The sequence below is a fragment of the Bos javanicus genome, chromosome 29 (genome assembly GCF_032452875.1).
Source record: "Bos javanicus breed banteng chromosome 29, ARS-OSU_banteng_1.0, whole genome shotgun sequence".
Taxonomy (NCBI): Eukaryota; Metazoa; Chordata; class Mammalia; order Artiodactyla; family Bovidae; genus Bos; species Bos javanicus.
Window position 1 is genome coordinate 34,997,265 of NC_083896.1, and position 19,919 is coordinate 35,017,183.

General features: G+C 46.7%; 1 protein-coding gene across 7 annotated transcripts in view; it reads right to left on the minus strand.

Annotated features, from left to right (window-relative positions):
• The window catches only part of NTM (neurotrimin), a 973,298-nt gene that overhangs the window by 24,512 nt on the left and 928,867 nt on the right, over positions 1-19,919 (minus strand). For 6 of the 7 annotated variants that reach the window (XM_061406452.1, XM_061406449.1, XM_061406453.1 and 3 more), the window contains 3 exons: positions 10,337-10,471; positions 8,238-8,358; positions 1,640-1,791 (listed from right to left, as the gene is read on the minus strand). In XM_061406452.1, coding sequence (XP_061262436.1) covers positions 1,640-1,791; positions 8,238-8,358; positions 10,337-10,471 — 408 coding nt within the window. Of the gene's footprint in view, positions 1-799; positions 1,034-1,639; positions 1,792-8,237; positions 8,359-10,336; positions 10,472-19,919 lie in introns of those variants that run through there. The other variant, XM_061406454.1, reaches the window with a different exon arrangement.

Below are 19,919 nucleotides of genomic sequence, written 5' to 3' on the forward strand. Positions count from 1 at the left end.
CTCTCTCTTCTCATCTTAGATGTCTTCAGGGGACGAGGCCAGGGAATTAGACAGCAGTGATAAAGTCAGTTGCAAAACCATTTCATGCATCTGATTTGGAGGAGCAAAGGGGTCAAAGGAGGAGGGAGACTGTTTACAGGGAAGAGGAAGGCTGTGGGTGGAGGGCGGGGACAGCCTCGGATCTGGGAGGCAAGGGGAGGTGGGGCCGCCCCTTCCTAATCATGGTCCTTCTGTTCATGCAGACAGACACCTGCCAAAAAGCCAAAAGGCTGACAAACGTGAGCGGCCCTGATGACTGTCCCTGGGTGGGAGGCGTCAGACACATCAATCAGTCTAATCACAGCTCTGCCCATTCCGGTCTGCCAGTTCTGGGATCAAGGGCAGCCTGCCGCCTCCAAGCCCTGGAGGATAAAGCTGGGCTTTATTTTATGTGCTGGGTAAAAGGGGAGATGGAATGCAATTTGGAAATCTGGATGGAGCAGGGGAAGAACACAGGTGGGCTGTCTGGACGATCTGATCGGGGTCTGTGGTGCCATGGAGGAGATGTGGCAGGGTGGGCAGGGGGTGAGGGGTGCTTTACGGAACTCTGGGATTATCTGGGAGTTCTCAGAATAAACGGGTTTAGGCTCCTGCCAATGATCTGCTGGCTTCCTTACCTTCCCTCCCCAGGACACTCAAGAGTGCTTGTTGACATGGGAGATCGAGGAACAAATTTGAAGGATTCCAAGCTAAGGTACTTGCTGGAGCCTGGGGGGATGTGCCTCCCACCCCCCACCACCCCCACCCCTGCAAAGGCTGTGTGCAGACCCATGGGCTGTGTGGTCAGTCTGCATCTTCCTGGGCAGGGAGCCCGTCAGAGATGCAGGATGGCCCTCGGGCATCCAGGCTCAGGTCTGTGTGACTGTTCTCCCCGAAGAAGCGTGAGACTTGGGGATCTAAGTCTGTTTACTTGCCTCCTTCCCTTGTTTCTGGCATCCTTATAGTTGCCGAGTGTGCAATGAAGGCACTGCAACTTGCCTTGCCCAGATTAGTCCTTCAATAAAGAGTGACTGAATGAATTAATGCATGAATGATTATGCGACTTCTGTCGAGATGGTGGCTCGGTAGGACAGATAATATCTTAATGCAGCCAGACAACACCCTAGGACACAAATGAAGAACCAGGGACACACCCACTGGCTATGTTAATTCTCCCTCTGACACTAACATTCTCAGGATCCCAAGGCCCACAGGAGTCTACTTTTATCAATACAATGCAGTTTCTCTTATATCCTGAGGACTAGAAAAAGTTTCAGAAATGGTAACATTTCACACTCATCCAGGGAAGAAGTATGGAAATAGTGTATGTTCCTCTCTGGGTTCTTGACTAGATGCGATTGCAATCCCCATGGTCAGTTAAGGAGATACTGCGGGGGAAAGTTCAACATCACTTCAGTATCCCCCAAACCCTTTCCTGCAGTGTCAGACCTCTAGCACAGGATGAAACCCGGTGTCTCCTTTCACACGTGTACTGTTTCTCTCTCTCCCCCTCCCTCCTCATCCCGTCCTTCTCACCCACCCCCGCCTAACTACTCCTGACTCTCCTCCTTGCCCGCCCCCCACCGCGCTCCTTCTGGTCCAGCGTGGGGCTCCGTCTCACCGAACAGTGTGATGCTGGCATTGGTGTGACCCAGCTTGTTGGAGGCCACACACGTGTAGTTCCCATAGTCGTGTTCAGAGACGTTGAAGAAGATGAGTTTTGAGAGGAAAGGTCTGTTTTCCACTTTGACCCCCTTCTTTCCTTCAACCAGCCTGAGACAAACAAGAGACAGACCGAAAAGAGAGGAAAAAGGGGATGGTTATATGTATTTTTCCTCACGAGGAAGACGAAAAACTCTGGAATTAGTGATCTTCCCTCTTCCCCCTTTCTGGCATCACTATAATCCCATTTTTTTTCCACTCAACCACACAACAAGTTCGCCACCATGGCACACATAATTACATTTCTCTGTTTTATGTCTGTGCCCAGAGACATGCTTGGCACAATGCAGATCTTCATCTCTCTGTGCAGTTATTGAAGTTCTCTGAAGGCAGGTGCCTTCAACAAATACAACGCACCAGCTGTGTGCCATTCAGCCCCACAGGATCCGAGCAGTAGGTGCTGGATAATTGATGTTATTGATGAAGATGATGATGGCGGCAACCATGAAAATGAAGAACCTAGTCTTCAAACAGGAGAAAAACCCGACAGGTTTGAAAGAGCAAAGTTTTTCATGCACCTGGTAGTAACACTGTCCCTTAAGAACTTGAGACATTCTGCAGAGAGTCATTTATCTTGGGCCCTGATCAGGATAAAAGAATCAGGGACTGTTTTCACACTAGGGGACCCTGATGGGCCTGGGTGTCCATTGCACTTGAGCATCTCATCCTGGGAGTGATTACAGAAGCCCGAGCATGTGGTTTCAGGTGGCCAGGACCACCTCGCTGGCTGTCTTACCCCGTCATGGAGTCCAGCGTGCCTTAAGGGCTGAGACCAGCGGCTGGGGCCCACTGATAAAAGCCAGGGAGAGAGGTGGGGAGGACAGCCAGACACACTTGTTACAAATGCAGACACTATTACAGGGCAGACAGAGAGGGACAGGAAAAACTGCTTCAGTGGTGGGTGGGGCCACCTTCTCCTTCTTTGGAGGCTGTTAGGAGCAATTCCTATTGAACCTGCATGTTTTCATGGAAATCATGAGACCAGCGCTCATCTTTGTAAAAACCGCTGGGATGTCCTATTTCGGAGAACAGGCTTTAAGCCAAACTGTTAGTTTCCCTGAAATAATTTGTCTTCCTTGCCTAGGAGCTGTCTATGCTACAGGAAAGATAACCACCAGTGGGGACAACCATCCTTCTAAATGGAGGATCTCAGGGAGTGATCCCAAAAGCTCAGCTGCCTGTGTAGGGCCTGGCTGGAGCAGGACATATGGACAGGACAATATGTCAAGGTGGACACATGTTGGAATGGGTTCGCAGGGCAGAAATTGAGGCAAATGGTTGGTACTGGAGTCATCAAACCGAGAAAGACAATATTCCAGGCAGAAATAGAAAGTAAAGCCCAGCAGGGCAATGATGAAAAAATGCTTTGTAAACCATAAAATGTTATTCAAAATAACATATTTCCATGGAGTGAGACATTGCAAACTCCTTCCTGCCCCTGGGCCACAGGACAGTTTTGGCAGCGACATCAGCTGCTGTATCATTCTCTGAAGGTGTCCTCTCTGCAGGACGAATGGACGGTTCTCTCCGTCGCCAAGACTTGTGACCGCTGTGATGAGAAGACCAGGATTCGGGCCTCTGTCCCAACCCAGCGTCTGTCTCCAGGGAAGTCAGAGCAGGGCTGTGGGAACTGTGCTGCTTTCCATCCTGTAGATGTTCATCTGGGTGCTTTTATCTCTCTCACACGTGGGACAGCGAACCAGCCCGGGTCCACGTACTTTGTTATAATGGGAGCACAGTCCGAAAGGAGTGAGGTGTCTGGCTGTGCAGCCAGAAGCCACCGTTCTATCTCCAGCTTGTTCTGTTGCTGTCCTGCAGGGGATGCTGTCCACAGGAGGCTCTGCAGCCCACCTGCCAGAGGCTTCTCTGCGTTCCTCAACCTTATTGATCCCTTTTGCCATTGTGAAGCCAGCCCTGGGCTGGGGAGGAAGTCGTCACATCGGGACAAAGCTGTGAATTAGATTTCAGCTCTGCAGTGGGGAGAGACACTTGCCCAGAAAGCAGGCTTTGCTGACAGCTCTGAAATGTCTTTAGCTAAAAGCAGAGCAGGGCGGGCAGTGGTATTCGGCAGCATTTTGCAGCTTCTGGGTTGATGCTCCGTGTGGTCACACAGTTCCACGTGCCACAGAGGACAGACGCCTCCACGCAATGGCAGAATGGAGGTGTCTGAAACTGAGACAGCTATGCTGAGACAGGTGTGCTGAAACTGAGCAGGACCCTGTGGAGCTCTGGTGCACAAAGCCTTTCTGTATCCTCAGTTTTCTAGTTTGTAGGAAATAGGTTTCATTCAGCCTCCTAGCCTTCCCTGAGTTGCAAAGGGCAGGTTCAAACACTTGCTAATTAGGGAAGGGATGGCATGCCAGACGGGGAGAAGCAGCCAAGAAGCAATGGGACAGCCTTGGGACAGGGTCTTGTTTCCCCTTCAAGGCCACTGGGGAGGCTGTTAAGGGATGTGTGCATGCTAAGTTGCTTCAGTTGTGTCCAACTCTGTGACCCCGTGAACTGTAGCCTGCCAGGCTCCTCTGGCCATGGAATTCTCTGGGCAAGAATACTGGAGTGGGTTGCCATGCCCTCCTCTCCCCTTTAAGGCATACACATAATATATTTGAGTTGTTTAGCAGATGTTGAAACCACCACCAGGTGGGAAAAGTTAACTACAAACTGCCCACAAGTACAAAATGTTAATGTTGCTGATCCCTGATTATCTCACCATCAGCCAATCAGAAGAATGTCCACTAGCTGATCCCACCCTCCTCTCGGAACCATTACTATAAAACTCCCCATTATCCCCTCCAGGTTGGGACACAAAGTTTTGAGGGCATGAACCCACTGTGACCCCCTTTTCCTGGCAAAGCAATAAAGCTATTCTCTTCACCCAAAACTCTGTCTCTGAGACAGTCAGTCTGGTGTCAGGGTACAGAGGCCAGTTCAGTATCACTACCAGGCTTCAGCTTCTTCATGCTTTTCAAGAATTCAAGTCCCTACAGATGAGTGGTCCTTATTAAGGACAGGGTTCCCTTTCCTCTCCCTTTGATCCATGGCACACACGGTGGTGGCGGGCACTGAGGGACTAGAACGCAGTCAAGAGAGACGTCTACCCTACATTCTGAGAAAACTGCCTGTCTCCATTTCAAGGACTCCTTTACTTTGATTGGTCTCAGAAATCCGCTCATCTCACCTGGGATATCAGTTAGGTTAGAGGTGGCCTTGGCACTCCACTCCAGTACTCTTGCCTGGAAAATCCCACGGACAGAGGAGCCTGATAGGCTGCAGTCCATGGGGTTGATAAGAGTCGGAAATGACTGAGCAACTTCACTTTCACTTTTCACTTTTCACTTTCATGCATTGGAGAAGGAAATGGCAACCCACTCCAGTGTTCTTGCCTAGAGAATCCCAGGGACAGGGGAGCCTGGTGGGCTGCCGTCTATGGGGTCGCACAGAGTCGGACACCACTGAAGTGACTTAGCAGCAGCAGCAGCAGAGGTGGCCTTCCCTCTAGTGGGGGCCATCTTCCCTGGGAGACCTCCCGGGAGGAGTGACCTGCCAGTGGTCCAGGAAGGACAGGCAGTGACAAGAGTTCAGAGGCAGAGATGCTCTTCAAGAGCCTGGTGTCCAGAGGACAGACACCTCCATTCAATGGGAGAACATGGGGTAGGGGGTAAATAAATGAAGAACAAATAGAAAAACTGAGCAGAATCAACTAAAGGAGAGAAAAGGAGCTGCCTGGAGAAGGGCTCAGACAGAGGACTCAGAGCTGCCTGAGCCCAGGGCTCTGAAAGCCCCCTGCCCATGGAGATGCTGTCAGTTGGGCTCTCTTGTCCTAGGTGAAGCCCGCAGCCCCCTCCCTGTGATACAGCAGCTGTGCAGAGCTGAGCTCGCCCTTCATATGCCCACCATTGGCCACTTCTGCCTAAGGGCTAATCTTTCCTCCACGTCTTTTAAGATTTTGTTTCCTCCACATTTTGCTTGCATTTTCATCCCATCAAGGATTAGAAAAACAGGATGTAGCTGATTAATTTCCTTGAAGATCTGAACCATTGAAAGTTCAGGAATTTACCCTGGAGCTCAACCGATTTCTGTTTTTTTGCTATGTTTTCTGATATTGGACTTTCACGTCTCAGTTTTATTCTTAGTATAAAAGAAAAGATAAAATGGATGGAGAAATGAAGCAGGATTTTGAAGAAAGATACCCATGTTTATTTATTGGGAAAATACCATTCCCTTCTGCTTAATTATGAATTTTTGGGAACAAGGGGAAAAGCCAGTTATTTCTTCTAATCTCTTTCTGAGTCTGCTTTTACTCAATCTGTCTCAGTACATACATATACAAAATGGGCTAGATGAAAACGGTGCACCCAAGTTGCTGCCAGAATTGGCGCTTAAGAACAAAAAGTAGTGCTTCTCACTTGGAAGGATTATAATGAGCCACAGTGGAACTTCTGACTAAGTGACTTGGTTGTAAACAAAGTTAGAGACTAGAGGGGTTCTTGGTGCTGACTGGCCAAACCAATACAATATTGTAAAGTAAAAAAAAAAAAAAATCTGGCTGCCCCATGTGGCACGCGGGATGTTAATTCCCAGACTAGGGGTCAACTCTGCACACCCTGCAGTGGAAGCAGAGTCCTAACCACTGGACCACCAGGGAAGGCCCTAACTTTATTTTTTTTTGAAGTATAGTTGATTTACAGCGTCATGTTAACTTCAAGTGTACTGCAAAGTGAGTTAGTTATACATTCATACACACACACACACACACACACACATATATATATATATATATATATATATATATTCTTTTGCAGACTCTCTCCTCTTATAGGTTATTACCAAATGTTGAATATAGTTCCCTGTACTATTATACAGCAGGTCCTTCCCTTGTTGAATCTCTTTTATATATATTTAACAGTAGTGTGTCGGAGAAGGCAATGGCACCCCACTCCAGTACTCCTGCCTGGAGAATTCGATGGACAGAGGAGCCTGGTGGGCTGCAGTCTATGGGGTCGCTAAGAGTCAGACACGACTGAGCGAATTCACTCTCACTTTTCCCTTTCATGCATTGGAGAAGGAAATGGCAACCCACTCCAGTGTTCTTGCCTGGAGAATCCCAGGGACGGGGGAGCCTGGTGGGCTGCCGTCCATGGGGTCGCTAAGAGTTGGACACGACTGAGCGACTTAGCAGCAGCAGCAGCAACAGCAATGTGTATCTGTGAATCCCAAACTCCTAATTTATCTCCCTTCCTCCCTTCCCCCTGTGATAACCACGTTTGATTTCTATATCTGTGAGTTTGTTTCTATCTTGTAAATAAGTTCATTTGTCATATTTTAGATCCCATATATAAGTGATAGCATATGGTATTTGTCTTTTTGTTTCACTTCACTCACTATGATAACCTCCAGGTCCATCCAAGTTGCTGTAAATGGCATTATTTCATGCTGTTTTATGGCTGGCTAATATTCCATTGTATATACGTACCACATCTTCTTTATCCATTCATCTGTCAGTGGGCACGTCTTGGCTACTGTACCTAGTGTTGCCGTGAACACTGGCCTCTTGAGTAAAGAGCCCCAGCCACTGGGGATGTTGAGTCCTGCGGGCAGCAGCTGGGTCGCTCTCAATCTGCATCTTGCCCTGGAGTTGCTCACCCTCTCTCCTTCCCAAAGTTGCCCGTTTTGTGGCTTTTTCCCTCAGCTTCTCAGGCTCGTCACTCCTTCTCCCTCCCATACCCCACATACACCTCAGGACCCTGCATTGCCCCCTCCCATCTTCACCAAGTTGGGTTCTGACCGTGGACAGCTCTTGCCCATCAATTGCTGTTCATCCACCTTAAAATAGCTCTTTGATGGCAGTAATTGCCTGGCTTTCGGAGCTGCTGAACCCTGTGCTAACGTGCCATTTGATAACTCCTCTCGGTGACAAACTTCAGTGAATCACGGCAAACATCCGGATGGCAGGTGCGACAATAGGAGGGGACGGGGAGGCCCTTGTCTTTTCTCCTGCCATGAGAGTGCAAGCTCTGTACAAAGGAGTGCCAAGTCGGGTCACGGACACGTCCCTGCACCACCACTGAGCGCATCTGGAATGGAACCCGAGTCCTCGGCCACAGCTAACTCAGCACCGGGAGCACTCCTGACGCCTTAATGCAAGCCTGAGAATGTGTTAAAAATAGCTGCAGGCAGAACACTTATTTCCCAGGCCTATAAAAAATTCACAGACTTTCCAGGGCTCCTGGTGGTCTTTCCTTTGACAGTTCATTTTCCTAAAGAATAGTTTTTCTTAGGCTCGTTGACTGGCGAGTGATAGTTCTGCATGGCAGCATTACAAACACAGCTGAAGTTCATTCACGTCAAGACGAGACTGGTCTGGGTTCTGTTTCTCCTTCATAGGCAGGAGGAGCTCGAGAGAGGACTTTGCAGGAATCCATTTGCGTCCGTGTGGAACCAGGGGCCTGGAAGAGCTTCCTCCTTCTTGGGGGAGGGAGAGGGGAAGGGAGTCTTACCTTTTGTCATCCTTGTACCACTGGAATTCCGCCGAGGGAACCGCGGAGGCTTCGCACTGCAGGGTCCCCTTCTGTCCCACAGGCACGCCGGTCCCCTTAGCTTCTGAAATGTATGGAGGATCTACAAAGAGAGGACATTCAACAGCATCTTTAATGCCCCCTTTGCTGTGTTCTCCAGGCCCCACTCTAACTCTGGTCTCCACAGAGTGCCGGAGAATGAAGCCATCCCGCATCACCAGGGAAAGGCTCGCGTGCACTGCCTCCGCTCCCCTCTGGACGCCAGAGGGATGAGCAGGCATCTAGGCCTATTTCCCGTTTACACTTTTCCACTTTCACAGGAGATAGCCAACGCCATCCACCGCATGCCCCATGGCTTGACAGTACCTTTAATCTAGCCCTATAGATGTTCTGCACACCAGGTTTATGCCAGAGTATATAAGCTTGAGCTATTCAGTTCCCATCGAAAACTCAGTTGCAAGAAATAATAGTCATGGAGAATTGCCTGGGGGATACACAGATCTGTCATTCTTGGAGGTGTTCTTCCCGGACCCATGAACACAGCCAGAACAACTTTACTTAAGTACTCCGGCTGCTTTCATCCCGAGTCTTTGCCAAACCACCCCTGTCATGCCAACAGTTGCATGAAATGCGTTATGGAAAGGAGCCACAGCCAGCCATTGCATGGCCATTTCAAGTGATGCTTGTCGTGCTCTATTTATAGAGACCTTCAAGTGAAATTATTTTTCAAGTCTCAGCACCAGAAAAAAGCAGTGCTTCTCCCAAGCGACAAATTCACTTTTATTTTATGGACATAAACCTCAAACCCAATGATGTTTCGTCTCTTTGCTTTTGCACCTCAAAGCCAAATCCTGGACCCGCATATGACCACCTCAGGCTATAAACACCATGTGCTGATTTACCCATAGACTTCTCTTATTTCCCTACATAGGTTTTCCCCTTCTCTTACATCTCCTTACTGTTTAGGTTAATCTTTATTAACTGTGAATTATGTCACTTTAAACAGAAATTGGGGTAGGGCACAAAAATGGCAGGATTGCTTCACCTGTTTCCTTGATTCTTCAGGTGCTTTGTGTTAATTAGGCTCAGATTGTGACATGAATCAACATATTAAAGTAAAGAAGGAGTAAACATCACACCAAGGTATTCTTCCTCTATGTCCAACCCCACCCAAGTTTGGAAGGAGAAACTCTTCTTGTCTGCTGGTTTGACTCTTAGGTTCTATTCTGTCCTAAGAACATCTGAAATCAGCACAGCTGGGAAAACTTTCCGGATGTCCTAGAGACCTGAGTCAGGGGACCTAACGGGGAACCTAGAGAGAATGCATGAGGGAGCAGGGACATTAAGCAGCATCAATGTCAGAGAGAATTGGGTTGGTGGAGGAAGAGGAGGAGTCCAGAGAAGTGGCCTCCAGCTTTTGGGGTTCATGGCAACCCACTCCAGTGTTCTTGCCTGGAGAATCCCAGGGACGGGGGAGCCTGGTGGGCTGCCGTCTCTGGGGTCGCACAGAGTTGGACATGACTGAAGAGACTTAGCAGCAGAAGCAGCACCTCTATTAGCAAAACATAGGTATGAGATATACCCTCTCATATTGGATATGTGTAGGTTTATCTATTTATAGTTCAATTGTGAATGTATACCATGTCAATCAACATACATAACGAGAAGAGGATAAGATAACATAAGTATACCATAAACATAAGTTATAATATTTCTTCCATACATGTGCTTTTTATTTTTGCTCCCTATTAAGGAGATGACTGTCCAGAGAATGAGAAGCTTGGTGACATTATGAGTAAAAATTGGGATTCAAAGACAAGCTTGTATAAATTATGCATTGAATGCCATGTAATGATCTTTTAGGACTCTAAGTCAAGTTTTGGATTATATAAAATTACTTTCAGCACCCATTTATTTTCTTTAAGAGTTTAGAACTGTTGCTCTTGAAAGCAGAAAATGGACAGCAAGGCTGCCCCATTTCCCGCCCCGAGTCATGGCTGGCACTGTGGTCCAGCTCTCTCTGTGGCCAGGAGGGCAGCACCTCCCGAAGGTGCTGGGTGGGTGCGCCTGAGACTACTTACAGTTCACGGTGACCTTGACTCTCCGCACCACCGGGGCTGCCACGTCGTTGGAGGCGCTGCACTCATAGTACCCCGACTGCTCCCGGGTGATGCCCTGGATTTCCAGGTATTCGTCTTCACTCACAAAGCCCACAGCTGCAGGAGAAGGGGTGAGGAAATAGGAGGAAAAACACTGAAGGCACAAACTTAGCAAACCAAGTGTGGAGCGGCTACGTCTGCAGAGCGCTGTGCTTATTCTCAGTTCAGATTCTCAGATTCTCAGGACGGAAGCCAGTTCCCCCGCCCGCCACCCTTCTGCCTCTTACATCAGTAGCTTGTCCTCGGTTCCCCAGCAGACCAGGTACAATGCTCCCACCCGGACCAAGCACAGAGTCTGGAGAATTGCCGGTCCTCAGTAAGTGATGAATAATGTCAATGTTCACCCTCCCCGAATCTCACCAAGCAGTCAGGCTCTGGGTCTGAGATAGGCACCCCCATCCCACCCCTCTAGGGATGGGGGATGACCTAGGATGACCCCTCTAGGTCATCACAGAGCACACCGGGATGTCTGGAGGAACAAATGATAAGCCGATTACATGAAAGCACTTTGAAACCCACTTTGAAAGCACTATACAGTTATCCTATGATTTTCCTGGAGGTCCAGACTCAGAGGATCAGGGCTGTTAACACAGTGTGCGGGGCCCATTCTGAGGGGGAGGGAAGAGGCACAGTCCTTCCCCCAGGGCATAAAACCTCTCCATAATGCTGCCTGTATCTGTGATGCAGAAAATAAATATGACAATAAAAAGAAACTGATGTCATACAAAGAATTATGTGCGTGGTATGTAAATAAGGAGAAGAGGGCATCAGAGGATGAGATGGCTGGATGGCATCACCGATGCAGTGGATATGAACTTGGGCAAACTCTGGGAGCTGGTGATGGACAGGGAGGCCTGGCGTGGTGCAGTTCATGAGGTCACAGAGAGTTGGACATGACTGGGCGCCTGAACAACAATAACATGTAAACAATGCTTGTATTTGTTAAGTGACATTGCTAAGATCACCATTTTTATAACGGTTAATAGCAAGAGTGATGACAATGACATAGAAGAAAACAACTCTCGTACACAGAAGAACCACTGCCTGCCCAGAGGGGCCAGCACTCCTGGGTCTTGATAAGTCTGTCATCATCCAGACCTAGTCCAACTTGAGCATCCCCCAGGTGTCTTTCTGCCCTATGAAACCTGTGGTACACACGTACAGGAGCTCCCCTGCCTGTATTGCTTGCGGACAGCATCTATCACAGCAGGCAAGCAAGTGTTAATAAATCCACGGGAAGAACCAAGAACACGCTTAAAGTAGCAGGCAGGGCCCCAAAGTCCAGAGTCTGAGACGACAGTCAACATTAGCCCATAGAGACTCATGGTCCCCACCAGTAAGCACAGTGGCCTTAATTGTCACAGTGGCCTTAATTGTCTGTCACTGCTCCCTAAGCATCTTCAGGGGAAAGAGCACCAACCTTGAACTGATGAAGGGTGGAGGAAATGCGGAGAAGAGGCTTGAATGGAGAGCTCGCGCTCCCTTTTACGTTGTGGTTGTTTACTTGCACCCACCGTGAGCCTACACGTGTCAGATCTTCCCCGCTAGATGCTGTAATTACTGTGCAGAGCATCGCGGACACTCGTGTCACACTTAATATTCCCAATTATTTTAAATGGTGGTCCTTGGTACATATGTGTGGCAATTGGTGTCATATTTTAATTAGGCTTGCCCTACACCATCTGAAATTAATAATAGCTCGAATTACCAGTGTAATTTATAAATTAACAGTGCTGTAGCATTAGGAAATAAATTAGCTCTGGTGAGCTGTTTCTGGATTGAGCTCCAGTGTCAGGACAGTGGCTGGTAGGACCTCAGATCTCCTGGGAGGCTGCGATGACACCATCAAAGCAAGGAAACAAAACGACTCAGGGTTCCCGGGTCCCTTGTTCTCTCCAACCACAGATCACGCATCTGGTTTAATTCTACCAATCAAACAGGTTCTTGTGCGACCACAGTAAGACATACAGGAACCAAACTCCGATGAACTTGTTATGTTTGAAGTATGAAGTCAGTCAGTCGTGTCCGACTCTTTGTAACCCCATGGACTGTAGCCCACCAGGCTCCTTGGGCCATGGGATTTTCCAGGCATGAATACTGGAGTGAGTTGCCATTTCCCTCTCCAGGGGATCTTCCCCACCCAGGGATCGAACCCAGGTCTCCTACATTGTTACAGGAACTTGTTATAGGAACATCCAAATGGAGAAGTTGAGGCAGAGAGGGGGATATTGCCATAGGGTGAAATGCAAGTATGTAAATATTAGGGCAATCATAGTAAAAAAAATATATTAATTCTCAAGTTTTTTGTGGGAACATTGTGCTACTTTATGTGAAATTTACAATATTAATATCAGGCAATTTTATGTAGGGAAGGAAGCTGGGTAGTTTAAGATTTGGGCAAAGTGTATGTTTCCTACTGATCTACATCTGTTTTACTGGAGGAAGAGAATTACACTAACGTCATCCTGCAAAAACCAAGGAAGCTTAATTTGACTAACCTGTGTTCTCTAGAACAAATGGAGAATTAGAGAAAAAGTACAGTCATTTAATTTGTTACAGTATTGTTTCCCTTGCCTGTTTTGGCTTTTTGGCCTTGAGGCATGTGGGTTTTAACTCCCTGACCAGTGATTGAACCCACACCACATGCATTGGACGACTCTTCAACAGAAGGCAAAGTCTTAACCACTGGATTGCCAGCGAAGTCCCTACAGTTCAGTTCAGTTCAATTGCTTAGTCGTGTCCGACTCTTTGTGACCCCACGGACTGTAGCATACCAGGCTTCCCTGTCCATCACCAACTCCCGGAGCCTGCTCAAACTCATGTCCATCGACTCAGTGATGCCATCCAACCATCTCATCTTCTGTTGTTCCCCTTCTCTTCCTGCCTTCCATCTTTCCAAGCATCAGGGTCTTTTCCAATGAGTCACTTCTTCGAATCAGGTGGCCAAAGTATTGGAGTTTCAGCTTCAGCATCAGTCCTTCCAATGAAAATGCAGGACTGATCTCCTTCAGGATGGACTGGTTGGAGTTCCTTGCAGTCCAAGGGTCTCTCAAGAGTCTTCTTCAACACCACAGTTTGAAATCATCAATTCTTTGGTGCTCAGCTTTCTTTATAGTCCAACTCTCACATCCATACATGACTACTGGAAAAAATATAGCCTTGACTAGACAGACCTTTATTGGCAAAGTAATATCTCTGCTTTTTAATATGCTATCCAGTTTGGCCGTAGCTTTTCTTCCAAGGAGCAAGTGTCCTTTAATTTCATGGCTGAAGTCACCATCTTCAGTGATTTTGGAGCCCAAGACAATAAAGTCTGTTACCATTTCCATTGTTTCCCATCTATTTGCCGTGAAGTGACAGGACTGGATGCCATGATCTTGGTTTTTTGAATGTTGTGTTTTAAACCAGCTTTTCACTCTCCTCTTTCACTTTCATCAAGAGTCTCTTCAATTCCTCTTCAATTTCTGCCATAAGGGTGGTGTCATCCGTGTATCTGAGGTTATTGATATTTCTCCCAGCAATTTTGATTCCAGCTTGTGCTTCATCCAACTCGGCATTTCGCATGATGTACTCTTCATGTAAGTTAAATAAGCAGGGTGACAATATACAGCCTTGATGTACTCCTTTCCCGATTTGGATCCAGTCTGTTGTTCCATGTCTAGTTTTAACTGTTACTTCCTGACCTACATAAAGATTTCTCAGGAGGCAGGTAAGGTGGTCTGGTATCCCCATCTCTTGAAGAATTGTCCACAGTTTGCTGTGATCTACACAGTCAATGGCTTTGGCATAATCAATAAAGCAGAAGTCCCTACACTTCCTAATTAAATTGGGTAAGGTATGTGAAAATTAATATGTATAGATTAAAATGCTTTACACATTTTAGCTTTCATTGTCATATTTTTAACCTTTCTCCTCATATACTTTTTCTCAATTAGAAGCAAAAATATCAAAACCAGAGAGAAAGCTAGTGTATATATACATATATGGGTTTCCCAGGTGGCTTGGTGGTAAAGAACCTGCATGCCGATGCAGAGGACACAGATTTGATCCCTGTTCCAGGAAGATCCCCTGGAGAAGGAAATGCCAAACCCACTCCAGTATTCTTACCTGGAAATCCAATGGACCGAGGAGCCTGACGGGCTACAGTCCATGGGGTCACAAAGAGTCAGAGATGACTTAGCGACTAAACATACATACATATACGTAGATAACAAATAAAACTCTGAATCACCAGAAATGAGGTAACCATCAGTACTACTTAAACAAGCAAACAGAAAAGAAAAAAAAATTAACTGAAATCTGAATTTATAGAGTTAATGATTCAAGGAAAGTTTTCCTTTAATAGCATCTGTATTCTGGCTATGAAATGATCAGTGCTTTGTTGCTCAAATGGAGAACTTATAAAAATATTGGAGACAAAAAGAAAACAGATCCACAGAGGCAGGACAGAGGCTGATGTCAATAGAATTGCATAGAATCATTGTTTGAATAGAGAATTTTAGTTGCCAGTCATACCTAATGAATCAGGATCTCCTGGGATGAGGAGTTCTAAAAACTCTCATGTATACTCAACTTTGGGAATTAGGGATCTAGGTCAGTCCTATATTTTTCATGTGGGGAACTGAAGCTCAGACGAGTCCAGGATCACACATGTGGACAGAGGCAGCACACTAGGTCACAGGATGGCGCCCACACCTATTAATCCCGCAGCTATGAGTGTTTTCTAATGGTGGTTTTATGCCTTGTGCACTGGCTTTATTTCCCATGTAATTGAAGCTCTTTAACAGCAGGGACTATGTCTTGGGCATTTCTGGCTTTCAAGGCACTCAAGATGTAGTTTACATAATTGGAAGTTTGTCAACCTCTTTTTTCTTTTTATTTATTGCTTCTATGTTATTAATTTTATTTTAATTGGAGAATAATTGTTTTATAATGTTGCGTTGGTTTTCCCGTACACAACGTGAATCAGCTATGCTGTGCTGTGCTTCCTCGCTCAATCCATTCCGACTCTTTGTGACCCCGTGGACTGTAGCCCACCAGGCTCCTCTGTCCATGGGGATTCCCATACTAGAATGGGTTGCCATACTCTGCTTCAGGGGACCTTCCCAATGCAGGGATCGAACCTGGGTCTCCCACATCACAGGTGGTGGATTTTTACCATCTATCTGAACCACCAGGGAAGCCCAAGAATACTGGAATGGATAGCCTATCCCTTCACCAGGGGATCTTCCTGGCCCGGGAATCAGCTTTAAGCACGCATATATCCGTTCCCTCTGGAGCCTCCCTGCCACCCTTCCCCTACCCCAGCCCTTGAGGTCATCGCCGAGCGCCGTGCTGAGCTCCCTGTGCTGTGCAGCAGCCTTCCACTGGCTACTTATTTTACACATGGTAGTGTGTGTATGTCAACACGACTTTCCCGATTCATCCCGTCCTCCCCTGCCCCCACTGTGTCTATAAGTCTGTTCTCAACATTTGCGTTTCTATTTCTGTCCTAAAAGTAGGTTCATCTGTACCCTTTTTCTAGTTTCCATCTATATGCATTAATATACAATATCTGCTTTCCTCTTTCTGACTGGCTTCACTTTGTACGGCAGTCTCTAGGTCCGTCCACATCTCTACAAATGACTCAATTTTGCTCCTTTTTATGGCTGAATAATATTCCAAGGTATATATGTATCATATCACCCTTATCCATTCACTCTGTTCCCAAACAGCACCACCTTTGGTAACTGTTCCTGGAAAAGTATTTGTACTTCCTGACTTTAAAAAATATCATCACCCTAGTATTCTAACAATAGCCTTTCTTTAAATATGTGATTTTAAAAGTTTTATCGAGGGTTTAGTATAATTTATATTTAATCTTGGGGCCAGTTATTTCCTTGGGGAATGCATCCTTAATTTAAAAATGGAGATCAATGAGGAAATGTGATTTATCTAACAGAATTTGTTTTGCAACTAACTTTTCAGGAACAGAACTATTTCATTAAGTGGACTCTGACAATCCAAGTAGGGAAAGGAAGCAAGTTGGATTTCATTTCCTGAAGCTCCAAAGAAGCTTCACACTCTTCGAAGGACTTAAGCTCAGAAGTTTATAACCCACAGAAGGACAAAAACTGCCCTGTGTAAGTAATATTCCTTTGGAAAAGAAACCCCAAGTTTCCGAGTTCATAGATTGGGCTTTGAAATCTGTATAACTGAAAATAAGAATAGCCATGGTTATCATTTTTATCTCACCCGAGAAACACTTGTCAAGAACAGCTGCAGCTATTGGAGAGGAGAAGAAGGCACAGCTGTCCCCTTGCTTAATATTTTTATGGCATAAATATAAGTTGAAATAAAAAATCACTGGACCTCAGAAACTAAGAGAAAAAAAAGCATAGGGTTCTAGAATTCCAAATTTGGAATCGTTTAAAAAATTATCTCAAAGTCTGTGACTAATCTAGTCCTAGACTTGTCTAGTCCTAGATTCATCCTCTAGATTGTCTGAAAGTGAATGTCACTCAATCATGTCCGACTCTTTGTGACCCCATGGACTACACAGTACCTGGAATTCTTCAGACCAGAATACTGGAGTGGGTAGCCGTTCCCTTCTCAAGGGGATCTTCCCAACCCAGGGCTTGATCCCAGGTCTCCTGCATTGCAGGCAGATGCTTTACCAGCTAAGCCACCAGGGAAAGCCCACCTGGGAAGATTCGTCTAGTCCTAAACTAGTCCTCTAGACTCTGGTTCCCTCCTCCCTTTTGATTTGCATCAGGAAGTTCCTGTTCAATGCCGACTGGGCTTTGGGGAGAGCTCTTTACAGGACAGGTAAGAGGGTGTCCCTCCAAGGTGTCTTGATTTTGAGCTGAGCAGCATGGGAAGTTTTGTGCTTTGATGGAGGAAGCCATGGTTTTGCTCAGGTGCTGGGAGGTCTGGTCTGCAAACACGTGGTGATAGAAGCATGGTTGGTACCCTCAACAGCAGCCCTCAAAAGCCAGAGGGCTTGTCTGAGATCTGAAGGAGGAAGTGGCAAGGGCGGAACTAGAGAAGATGTGTTCAGGGAAGACATTAGAGGTGGGCGAGGCTGCTGTGTGATCCAGAGTCAGCAGCTGCCGATGCAGCAAGGAAGCCTCCTCAACCCCCTCCGCCACTCTTGCTGAGAACTCAGAGCAGCCTGGGTCTCCCAGGCTTCAGCCAAGAACCCTTATAGCAGACCCTCGCTCTACCTCAGCCTGAAGAGGCAGTGGTGGGGGGCTGCGTGGAGGGGGCCTCCGAGGACTAACAAGAGGTAAAGCTGGGGTCTCTAGGCATGGAGATGGGCCCTCAGGGCCATCTTAACCTGGCGCTGGGGGAATCCTGGGGCTGTGGGATTAGGCTGGGGGCTCGTGGGCTCCAGACAAAAGCCACATCTGCTGTGACAGGGCGAGATGACCAGTGTCAAAAGTCATTTCTAAATATTAATGCAATGTTTGTTACTGCTGAGTAATAGACACAGGAGAGCTTCCGAGGGACTGGTATTCAGCTGGAGCAAAATGGTTGAAGCGTTGATCTCAGGTCTTAGCCCCACTGGCCTCCGCCGCACTGTGGGCAGGGGTGAGTTCCCATGTTTGCACATTGGCCCCTGAGGTCATCCTAGCTGATGGCTCACTCTCCATTCTTCTGATTCCTCTTCTTTAAAATGAGAAAATGACACCACCGTATAGGGTGGTTGTGAGTATTCAATAAGTATAGTCAAGTACTCAGCACACAGTAACCTCTGACCAACCAGCAGCTCTCGTGATTACCCATACTAACCCACAACTGACATGAGCATATTGGAATACTCCAGGTCCTTGATACAGGAGCATCTCAATGAGAAAATGAAAGAATGACCAGACCTCTGCTTTTCCAGGGGGACTGAATCATAATAACTTTACAAATGATGCACCACAGATCCTGGGACTGGAAAGTTCTATTCTTGTTCTCTTAAATTAGGAGATTTTGATTTAGAAAACCAAAGTCTTGATTGATTTATTTACAAAGGTTACAATTCCTGGGGATCCTTTCTTCTAAGAAGGCAGGTGCAGCTGTATAGCCCATGTGAGACCAACTCGGGGCTTGAGAAATGTCTCTAATTTCACAGCTAAGAATACAAGAACATACATATATACACGTGGGTGCGTGCTAAGTTGCTTCAGGCGTATCCTACTCTTTGCCACCCTATGGACTAAAGCCTGCCAGGCTCCTCAGTCCATGGGATTCTCCAGGCAAGAATACTGGAGTGGACTGCCATTTCCTTCTCCAGGTCATTTTCCCAACCTAGGGATCAAACCCGCATCTCTTAAATCTCCTGCACTGGCAATTACCATGTTGGAGATTACCCACATAGCCACCTGAGAAGTGCTGCCCCCCCACCAACATGTGTATACATACATACACACACACACACGCACACATTAGAAGCTTCCCAGGTGGCTCAGTGGTAAAGAACCTACCTGCTAATATAGGAGACATGGGTTCAATCCTCCTGGGTTGGAAAGATCCCCTGGAGGAGGAAATGGCAACCCACTTCAGTGCTCTTGCCTGGAAAATCCCATGGACAGAGGAGCCTGGCGTGGCTCAGTCCTTGGGGTCACGAAGAGTCAAACATGACTGAGCATGTGTACATGTGCACACGCACACACACACCCACGTATGTATTTTTCTTGAACTTTTCTTTGGATGCAGATAGCCTGGCTGGTAGAATGGAGAGTCTAACAGTCTCTCTAAGAATGAGTGAATGTCAAATATCTCTTCAGAGAAAAGTTCTGGATTCTTCCTGCTCTTGCATTGAGGTACAGCTTCAAACCATTGATGAGAATGTTATGCATCAAACACAGGGCCCAGTGCTGGGGAGTGGGGTGGGATGAGTTTTCCTGAGTCTCTGGCTCCCATTACAGGAAAGGAGCCCTCCCTAAACGCATCCGCACTGGGTACTGGGGAGAAGGAGCTGCAGTCCCTGCCCGTGCCCGCCTGCCAGGCTCAGAGTCGTCACCACCGCTGGCGGACCTCTCTTAGACCTGGGAAACACCTCATCATTTCTCACAGCGTCCCCACACAAACGAGGGAGTCCCCCCAACCTTCAAACTAGCCTATTAAGCTGATTCCATCACAAAGACGTAATTAGAATCCAATTTACATAAATTGATTCAACTGTAAATTGCATGCCTATCACCCTATCAACCTATCAATCTATCTACTTATCTATGTATCATCCATCTAACACCATATCTATCATCTATATATCTATCAATCTATCTGCATACCTACCTATCTAGAGACAAATGTAAGAGCAAAACACTTGGATAGATCCTGACATATATTAAGAACACATGTGACAGTTGAAACCAAATGTATGCTTGTGAAAACATATGAATATGCATACATGAAATATATTTTATGGATATATAAAAAGAAAAGAGAATTCCCTTAATTTTTAAAGTGGGACTCTTTCTGGGAATCATCTTTACATTTGTATTAAGGAGGAGCTACAACCAAAACACAATTA